The following is a 9,717-nucleotide window of genomic DNA, read 5'->3' as shown; positions in this document are numbered from 1 at the left end:
TTTAGGGTCAGCGACAAGTTGGATAGATCCTTAAACAAAGTCTCGGGAAAGGGTAAACACGGCGCGCAGCCATTGCAGACTAACTCGAATGTCTGTACCATATCGTGCCTGGACGGGCAAACATACGTCATCAAGTGCTGTATGATAGGAAAGTTGGTGGAAGTTAACGAGGCGTTGTCAGAGGATCCGCAACTTCTCAAGGGACCGCCGCATAAAGGTGGATATTTGGCTATAATATTGCCGAATATAAAACTCTTGGAAAGTTTAAAGCAATCTCTGTTGACTCACGAACAATATATTGAACTTGTTGAAGAAAGAGAAAAGAAGTGACGTAGTAATAAATGAAAATTTTATCTATTGACAGCTGTTATTGCTGAGAAATGATTTGGTCAATTTAATAACAGCAATGAACAATTTATGAGAAACTAGGTAGCAATTATTAGAATTGGAAATAATTAAGATTTTGGATGAATAAATTAATTTGACTTTCTTACGTATATCCTAATTTTCTTCTATCCTTGTTTTATTCTAAGATGTTATTAATTATCTTAACAATCATACAATCGCTGTTTTCTAATATTGATTTTGTTCATATATCAAGATCCATTATTTTGTTATTTCATAAAAATGAGGTAAACACGGTTAAACCATAATACTGATGGTACGATTAAATCTATACGCTTGAATATATGCTTGATTTATAATACCTCAAGTAAATATAAAAATTTCTATATTTGAAATTAATGTAACATTTCAGAATTTATGGCATGTGAATTGAAGAATATTTATTTACTAATATAATTTTTCTGTTTCATCTAGTTTAATGTAATTTACATAATTTAAAATACTAGTTTTACCTAAATTTACATAATTCAAAGTGCTAATTTTACATAATTTAAGACTGCTATATTGAAATTCGTAATTATAAATCATACCTATTTTTTATTTCATCTAATTTTTCATCTAATACAACACTTAGGTGCTTTCTTTCTTCAATTTCATTTTCTTTTTTTACGATTGACTTTTTCATTAAGTTTCCTAACACAATACCAATAAATAATATCATACCTACTTTGTGATTAGACATAAATTTTTTGGCGCAATCCGTGGGATTGTTAATGTTCAAAGTATATATCTGAAAGAAAAAAATTCCTTTATTCGAGTGACAATTATTTTAAATCGATGTCTAATAATTTTTACCTGGTTGCTAATATGCGTTGCAATCAATCCAACAGCAGTATAGTATGGCCAAGTTTGAGTAGTTAATACACCGGAGGTGATTAAACTCGCAATCATCACTATTCCAAAACCAGACAAATAGAATTTCGTGTCCTTCCCGAATTTTATAGCGGTCGACTTCATGCCTAGCAAAATATCATCCTTTCTATCCTAGAACACAAAAAAATTCGTGAGCGATATGAGAAGCGCAAAAAGTTATTACATTTCTGCTGTACGTACTTGATGAGCATATATCGTATCGTACATAATAGTCCAACAAATACCAGCTACGTAGAGGGGCAAGCATATAGACCAATCGCACGATCCGTGTATAGCTGACCACCCTAGTAAGGCACCCCAATTAAAAGTCATTCCCAGAATTAATTGCGGCCAGTACGTTATTCTTTTCATAAGGGGATAAATTATTACTAGACCTAAAAAAGAAAATACAAGATGTGTCATATTAAATATTTTAGATTCATTTTAGAAAGACAATTATATAGGCCTTCGATATATTATGTAATACCTAGTGAACTGGCACCGAGAAATACGCTGTACCAATTTAGTTGCAACAAAACAAGTAATCCTAAACTCAATTGTCCAGCTAGAAACATTAACGACTGTTTTGGCGTTATTTGACCAGTTACCAAAGGTCTGTCCTTCGTTCTGGCTACCTGAGATAACGAATTTACATAAACCATGATATCCAAGAGACGAAGAATGTTGTCACAAAGAATTTTACCATTTTGTCAATGTCCTGATCCCACATGTCATTTATGGTGCATCCCGCACCGCGCATTATGAATGCACCCGTACCAAAAAGCGCTAACATATGGAGATCTGGTAAGGCGCCGGCAGAAGCCGCCATGGCGATACTCCATCCACAGGGCCAAAATAGTAACCAGCTTCCTGACAGAGAATTTAGAAAAGAACAGAGATTGAATATACGCAACGTATTCGTTAATTGTAGTTAATAGATAATTGTTTGAATAATCGGGACTTACCTATCGGTTTGTCTATTCTCATAAGTTTCATATACGGTTGTACTTTAGGTGAGGCATTATTGACTAGCTTTGCGGCGATGCTCAAGCATCTCTTCCGCTGTGAATCTGGTAACTTGACACAAGTCAATGTATCTTCTATCCTTAACAAAGAATAGGTCGTCCTGAGTACATTGGGACTCGCTTCATATTTGTACTTATGGCATACCGCGGAGAAAGGAATCTTTGTACATGGTCTAAAATTCACAGCCCTAGGGTTTAACAGCTTGAGGCTGGAATACGTTTTATGTGACAGCAAACTGACAGCTCCAGTGAACCAGCGGCATCTTTTTACAATTATCATTGTTCACCTATAATGATATTGAAAGCTTAAATGAATAAAACTGATACATTCTTAATTTGTTAAATATATCAATGGCTCTGTCGTCGAGTCAACTGTCTTATATCTTTGCCGTGTGAAAGGTGATAAAATATTTGTTTGACAAAACGAATGTATGTGTTAAGAAAATAACAAATATTAGGATATATATCCTACTAAGAAAATTCCTACTAAATATCCTACTAAAAAAGAAAATTATCAAATAAGATTGAAATCTAACCTCTGGCACAGTATATATATAATCTTCGGATTGACTGACTTGGCAATTAATTTGAAATGTCATCGACGAGATTACTCGATAGAGGGGATAAAAAAACTTTTAAGACGTATACTTTAGTCTTCATTATCCGAAATAAGATATTGTCAAGAAAAAACGTGAACATTGTTGAGGTTATACGCTCCGGTAAATTCAGAGATATAGTTTTGTATAATTTTAGCAATCTTAACAACAGACCTGCGTACTTGATAACGCATAACTGATTGTCATTGGGTCATTGTCGTTGCGTTTTAATCACTTTAACACGCTTTGATCCTCGTGCTATTCTCGCACGTCTCACGTTGCGATAGAAAATCACAAAATAAATCTACACCGGGTGCACGGTGCACATGGATGACGATGACATAAGTCGTCGATCACGTGACCGGGCTCGACAGGTGCGTGCTCTGATACCTATATACTGTCCAAAATGCTTCCAGAAATCCGTAAATTATTTTTATTTTCTACTACCATTTATATATCCTGCAACTTACATAATGTTACATATTATATTAAACTTATATATATCTATATATAATATTATATAATATTAATCACATATATAATATTAATGTGTAACATTAATTATAAAATTAATGTTACACATTAATATTATCTATATATGTGACTTATTATAATTTTTAATGTGCTTTGATCTATGTATTATGTATAAAATGCTTATCAATACTTATATTGATAAAATATCTATAACAATATAGATATATACATAATTTCGTATTTATTGTAATATGAGTGAGATTCTGGAGTTTTTCTTACTCTTGCATTAAATGCTGGTATTTCTGTGATAAATGAACTGCAGACGAAACAGATAAATTTAATTGTTTCCATTTATTAACTGTAATATTTACTTCAAAGATAATTTAATATTATTGTTTTTACTACCCAATTCTTATTCTTTTCTCATAAAGACTCTTTACTAAAGTCTATAATAGTTCACAACAATACTCCTTTATCACAATACGATACGCACGCGACTGAGGTTTGATTGTTCAATAGCGTCTGCTAGTGTTTATTTTACTGCGCATGTCCAACGTATTTTATGCACGCGAGATTACATAATGCCATTCTCGTCTTATTGAAATTTTATAAAGAGAATCGCAATTTCGAGAATTTTTAAAAATTTAAATCGCCAAAATTTAAATTAAAAAAAAAAAAAAAGTATAGAAAAGAATATAATAATATATGAGATAATTCTTTTCCACTGTATTCATTATTGGAATGAGCAATATGATGATCACTATGAACAATAATACACAAACAGTATTTGTAAATAATTGATAAAACTTTATATGTAGTAGAGCATTTATGATTGTTTAAAATTTTAAATTATATTTGTATTAATATATTGATTTAATATTGCATGAGTTGTCTTTAATATTATCTAAAAGCTATTATTTATCTTTAATTTAAACCTTCATGCGTATGAAACACAAATGTTAAAGCGTCATCATCGAGATATGTACTTTAAAGACGGACAATTTTATGGAAGTTTGCGTAACTATTAAAATTTAGACAGCTTATAATATAATACTAATTTTATGACATATTATTATGATATATCATCTTGATATTTAACAGATAGATGCCTGGGATTAAGGGTCTTAACAAAATTAACTTGTCAGATAAAATTTTGAATCATAATTAATATATGAAATATATCTAAATGCCTAATGATGTTTTGACATCATATTGATGCAAAAGTTTATGGTTTATGCACTAACAATAAGATGTTCGTAAAATTATAATCATACGTGGACGAAGGAGAAAGAAAACAAAAACGGATCTATTTTGAACGTTTAAAAGCGGCCAAGTATCATCGTTGATTCGGATGGACCGCAGCTTTCCGCATTCCCGGCCACGTGGGCCTTTTAAAAAATGGCGCCAGTCACGACCGCCGCGTGTGCGTCGTGTGCGTGACGAGACGGCCGCGGAGTGCGGAGTGCGGACCGATTGACGACATCGACGTGCGTGTATACTGTGTGCATAGTATACGTAGCGATTCATGCTACGGGCTCTCGCGGCCGGCGCGCGACGTTGCATCCGCACGATGACCACTGTCACGCAGAAGCCGGAGGTGGTGTTCATCCTGGGCGGCCCGGGCGCCGGCAAGGGCACGCTCTGCCGTTACATCGTCGAGCGTTACGGCTATGCTCATCTGTCGGCCGGCGACCTGCTGCGCGAGGAACGCGCCAAGCCTAGCTCGGAGTATGGCGAGCTCATCGAGACGCATATCAGGAACGGCACGATCGTCCCCGTGGAGATCACCTGCAGCCTCATCGACCGCGCCATGCAGACTTCCGGGAACCCGCACCGCCGGTTCCTCATCGACGGCTTCCCCAGGAATCAGGATAACCTCGACGGCTGGAACAAGGTATCGGTCAAGAATTATATCTGTCCTTATCTGTCTTGGCTTATATCTCTTGAATTTATTTACATTAGTTGAACCTGGAATTGCCAGTAAATTGTCAGAATTTGTCTACAACTGAAATGCACACTGTGGTTCTTGCAATCGACGTGCAGAATAATAAGCGGGAAACCGGGGAAACACAAGACTTTTGCACAACGCATAATGCATACGCATAAGAAAATTGATTGGTCTATTTTCTATTTCCTTATGCACATGTATATGGACCAATAATCAATTTTCTTATGCTTACGCATTATGCGTTATGCAGAAGTGTGTGCTCCCCGCTTAATATTGTATTTTCATTTTAAAAAAATATGTATAAATAGATATTTAATGGAAGCAAAGTAACAGAATAGGTATATCAAAATATAATATGTTGTATTTCATGTTACATATGTTGATGGCAGGTGATGGCTGACAAAGTTATCCTGAAGGGCGTAATATTCTGCGAATGCAGTCAGGAAGTTTGCACTCGACGTTGCCTGAACCGGGGTGCCAGCGGGAGCGGCCGCAGCGACGACAATGAACAGTCCTTGGTCCTCCGTCATCAAACTTACCTGAAAAATACTTTGCCGATAATAGAAATGTACGAACGGCAGGGCCTAGTTTATAAAGTTGATTCTATGAGAACGCCGGAAGAGGTATTTCAGGACGTCGCGGAATACTTTCCTAAGATAGGATGGTAATAACGATGGTCCTAACGATTTCTTTTGAACAAGTTCAATATTATTGGCGCAATAGTGGTTCTTTTTTTTTATTTTTATTTTGTGGCATATGGACATTTTTATTGAATAACATTCATATATTTTAGAGATTTTTTTTCCACCTTATGGGATAGAACAGGTTTATCTAATTTTGATCACTGTGTGGTATCAGTATTATATCTCAATTTTTGTAACGCGTTGCAACTTATATACTGGCTAAATATTCCTTCACAAATGTACAATAATACAATGCAAATGGATAATGGTATCAACGATCGGAATCCGAAATCTGTAAATATCCTGCCGAAATCGTTAACAATGAATGGCAGTGTAAATTCTTTGATACAATGTTATATGCATATAGCGTGCGCGTTAGTATACATAGCTTATATATTTATAGAATAAATATTTAAGCAATGTGTTATTATCGAAATGTATCGATTGAAAATTTAATAATCGTTAGAAAAAGAATTGCATATTAATGCGAGAAATGATGGAAGAGAAAAAAATAGAAGAGATGTCTATCGTGTATTTTTAATTTATACGTAAAAATACATTCCTTAAATTAATATGTCAGTATTTAATTCCAAACTTTCGGTGTTTGCCATTTTCCCTTAAAATTTCCAGATATGCAGAAAATATCTACCTTTTAAATTTAAAAAAGGCTTTCTAGCTGATTTTCATGTACCTACTTGTATGCTGTCGATATGATAGATTTCCTAATCCCAAAATTGTTATTTTAACACTGTATAACTTTTGTTCTACTTGAGAGCGACGATTTTAACTTTTACATTCGTGTTTTACGCACCAAAATACACAATATTGTAAAGTTTTAGCCTAAATCGGTGAAGAAGTCACTTTCCTTCTGATTTATCGTTGTGTGGTCAAATGGGAAACGCCCGTTATTTTGTACAATGAAAACGGTTCATTCCGTAGAAGCCTTCCATCATCCCCGTCAACATTATTCAGCAATCTTATTTTTTTTTTGCTTATATATTTTAATACATTTTTTATTTGGTATATACTTATTAATTTTTAATTTATTTATGTATATAAGACCTAGGTAGCAGAGTGACGAATTAATTGACAAATGACGTATTAATAACGTCTTAATGACATCTCTTATAACATCAATAAGACGTTATTCTGCTACCTGGAGGTTTGCATTTTATAATGTGAAAAAATTAAGGAAACAATTTTTTCTTAAAAAAAATATATAATTTCTGGATTACCATAATAGCGCAGAAAATCATATTACAATTGTTAAAAAGCATTGGATAACTTGAAACTTCTGTTTTCATTCTTCCTTTCAAATTATTTTTATTTTATATAAAACTTATACGTAATAATAAAGGGATACATCCATCAAGATACTAATATTTTTCAAGGTTTATAATGTGGAATAAATAAAAAAATTATTATCAACTTTACTAAATTCTAAAGAACAAATTTTCCTTTCCTTTGCTTCGTTAAAGATTGTTACACATTTTTTCACAGACATATTCATTGCTTAAGGGAATACCGATTTTTCGATTCTAAGCACTCATAGCTAGCTAATAACTGTACTACATTCATCGCTGGAGATCTGAAAAGCTGCTTTTTTAAATACATTAAACGTTATTCTCTCATTTAAAGTCTATTTTTAAGTGTTTTTTTTTTTTTTTTTAATAATTGTTAATTCAAAATAAATAAAATATTATGTCTGTATATATTTCTATTAAACTCTATTAAAAACTGATCAAATGTTTATAATCTTAACATTATATAATGTGATCTTAACATTATATAATCAAGCATATTACCTCACCGTATATAGATAAACTTCTAATGCCTTATCCTACCTTTGAGATAACCTAATTTATTCTAACTCCCTATCATATCTCAGTTCTCTTTCGCGCTCAATTTTTATAACGCTTAAATTCCGGATACGACAGATAACAGTTGCGATCCAATAATCTCTCGAGATTGAAAGTGCAACTGTATACTTATAATAGTGCAATTTACATTACCAGTATTTTTTTCGATAAAATACTACAAGTTTACATTATGCGCAAAGAATATGTTTCTTTTTGACAAGAGAATAATTCGACCGCAATTGTTCAAGCTCAGAAGATTCAAATAAAACACATGGCATGATGCATGAAATTGGATATTACTAATGAACGATCGCGCAAAATACTGCGCTATTTTTATAAAATTGATGTTAATTATTTTGAAGCGCTCATATAAGAGACTTTTTAGTTTAATCAAAATATTCGCATTTTTCCCTTTCTCCAAGCACTCGGGATAAATGAACTTGAACTTGTTCACGAAACCTCCTCTACTATTTTATCTTCGCAAAAAGAGATAACATTCGCGAAAACAATATCATAGGTGAAACGTGTACTTGAATCGGTCACGGTGCGTGAAGGTGACGGGCAAATAAACGTACAATGTCCTCTTATTATCGATCAAAGATACATCTTTTCGATATAACTCAAAATATTCGCATTTTTCCCTTTCTCCAAGCACTCGGGGTAAATGAACTTAAACTTGTTTATGCAACACGTGCATGGAAAGTGCCCCATTACGCACGCTACGCGTGCATGATAGACCACTTTCCAGGCACTTGCAACATAAAATAGGGAGTGTAAGCCGTGTGTAAAGATGAAAATTCCCGGGTGCGGAGTTTACGCACGAGCCGAAGGCGAGTGCGGTAACCGCATCCGGGAATTTTCATCTTACCTCACTTGTTACACAAATAACTATTACGAGGCCTTCTCTATTATTTTTATCATCGCAAAAAGATGTTACATTCGCAGAAGCAATATCACAAATGAAACGCACTTGAATCGGTCGCGGTGAAGGTGACGGACAATATCCTCTTATCACCGATCAAAGACGATGCATATCTTTTCGATATAATTCTTATTCTTATTCGATCGGTGAAGATAGCGGGTGAAGCATTTTATCATAAAATATCCACGAGATTACAGCTGTCGCTTATTCGGCAAATATAACGTAACAATTGCGTGTATCGTGATTGAATCATCCTTCCTCTGCTTGTCACCGTTTATAGGTTTATACCATATAGTCATCGACGTTGGGCGAGGCCCACCTCTCCGATGTGGGCCTCACGAAAGTTCGTTCACGTTACATTTTTCGACTACAGCGTCGAGAAAGTCGAAATACTGGTCAATGTCCCGACGAGCAATCGCATATTACGTAGAGGGGACTACATTTACAGCAGCCGGGGGCGAATTTCTTCACGAAACGATGCCGGTAGAAATTCGTACGCGACGGGCTTCCACGAGAAATTCCACAGCTGACACAACCGGACAGCGGTTTCAAGATTTTGTGTGCTTCTCTAGATAAGATAACTGAAAGTTTTAGAGCTTCTGTCGTCGCGTTTTAATCGCGCTTGTCTAGTTGCAACAATAAAATAATTATCAGTAAACGCTATTTCAATGTGTTCTTTCATTATACATATGGTAATGCCAAACATAAAATTAAAGTTCATTATGTGATATACGATTGTGCAACAGAAATATAATAACGACGAAAACATGTTATTTTCTGTCTCTCAAATTTTCGGCAGTTATAGTTTCAATCAAATAATTAACTTGCTTCTCAAACTTTCCGGTAATTTCTTACATAAAAATTTATATAAATTATTTAAAAATCGTCCAAATATCCATTTTTTCTTTTTGTATCAACTCTATCTTATATTATGTAAAAAAAATAATAAACTA

General features: G+C 34.1%; 3 protein-coding genes across 4 annotated transcripts in view; 2 read left to right on the top strand and 1 right to left on the bottom strand.

Annotated features, from left to right (window-relative positions):
- The window catches only part of LOC112464140 (protein Simiate-like), a 2,011-nt gene extending 1,270 nt beyond the window's left edge, over positions 1-741 (top strand). The window contains exon 2 of the mRNA XM_025030971.1: positions 27-741. Within this exon, the coding sequence (XP_024886739.1) occupies positions 27-330 (304 nt within the window). The 3' untranslated portion in view covers positions 331-741. The remainder of the gene's footprint in view (positions 1-26) is intronic.
- An 87-nt stretch (positions 742-828) lies between these two features.
- Positions 829-3,327, bottom strand: LOC112464139 (4-hydroxybenzoate polyprenyltransferase, mitochondrial-like). Of its 2 annotated transcripts, none has more exons than XM_025030968.1 (7): positions 3,053-3,327; positions 2,223-2,569; positions 1,961-2,127; positions 1,745-1,892; positions 1,459-1,652; positions 1,201-1,389; positions 829-1,135 (listed from the first exon to the last, which is right to left on the bottom strand). In XM_025030968.1, exons 2-7 carry the CDS (start codon positions 2,560-2,562, stop codon positions 923-925), a joined length of 1,251 nt encoding a protein of 416 aa, XP_024886736.1. In that variant the 5' UTR covers positions 2,563-2,569; positions 3,053-3,327; the 3' UTR covers positions 829-922. The 2 variants fall into 2 exon arrangements, with proteins under 2 accessions (XP_024886736.1, XP_024886737.1); XM_025030969.1 differs by lacking the exon at positions 3,053-3,327 and adding an exon at positions 2,819-3,046.
- A 1,278-nt stretch (positions 3,328-4,605) lies between these two features.
- Positions 4,606-6,555, top strand: LOC112464142 (UMP-CMP kinase-like). Its single transcript, XM_025030973.1, has 2 exons — positions 4,606-5,246; positions 5,690-6,555. Exons 1-2 carry the CDS (start codon positions 4,878-4,880, stop codon positions 5,966-5,968), a joined length of 648 nt encoding a protein of 215 aa, XP_024886741.1. The 5' UTR covers positions 4,606-4,877; the 3' UTR covers positions 5,969-6,555.
- Positions 6,556-9,717: the final 3,162 nt, after the last annotated feature.

The sequence above is a fragment of the Temnothorax curvispinosus genome, unplaced genomic scaffold (genome assembly GCF_003070985.1).
Source record: "Temnothorax curvispinosus isolate PA1 unplaced genomic scaffold, ASM307098v1 QBEX01013983.1, whole genome shotgun sequence".
NCBI lineage: Eukaryota > Metazoa > Arthropoda > Insecta > Hymenoptera > Formicidae > Temnothorax > Temnothorax curvispinosus.
The sequence above is the reverse complement of the archived record's forward strand: the minus strand, read 5'-3'. Positions and strand labels throughout refer to the sequence as shown.

Excerpts from the sequence above, each read along its gene's own strand:
- LOC112464142 (XM_025030973.1), top strand. The coding sequence starts at position 4,878 with ATGCTACGGGCTCTCGCGGCCGGCGCGCGACGTTGCATCCGCACGATG. Across the intron at positions 5,247-5,689 it reads ACCTCGACGGCTGGAACAAG|GTGATGGCTGACAAAGTTAT; the intron begins GTATCGGTCAAG and ends TGTTGATGGCAG.
- LOC112464139 (XM_025030968.1), bottom strand. The coding sequence starts at position 2,562 with ATGATAATTGTAAAAAGATGCCGCTGGTTCACTGGAGCTGTCAGTTTG. Across the intron at positions 2,128-2,222 it reads GAGAATAGACAAACCGATAG|GAAGCTGGTTACTATTTTGG; the intron begins GTAAGTCCCGAT and ends ATTCTCTGTCAG. Across the intron at positions 1,893-1,960 it reads ATCAGGACATTGACAAAATG|GTAGCCAGAACGAAGGACAG; the intron begins GTAAAATTCTTT and ends TCGTTATCTCAG.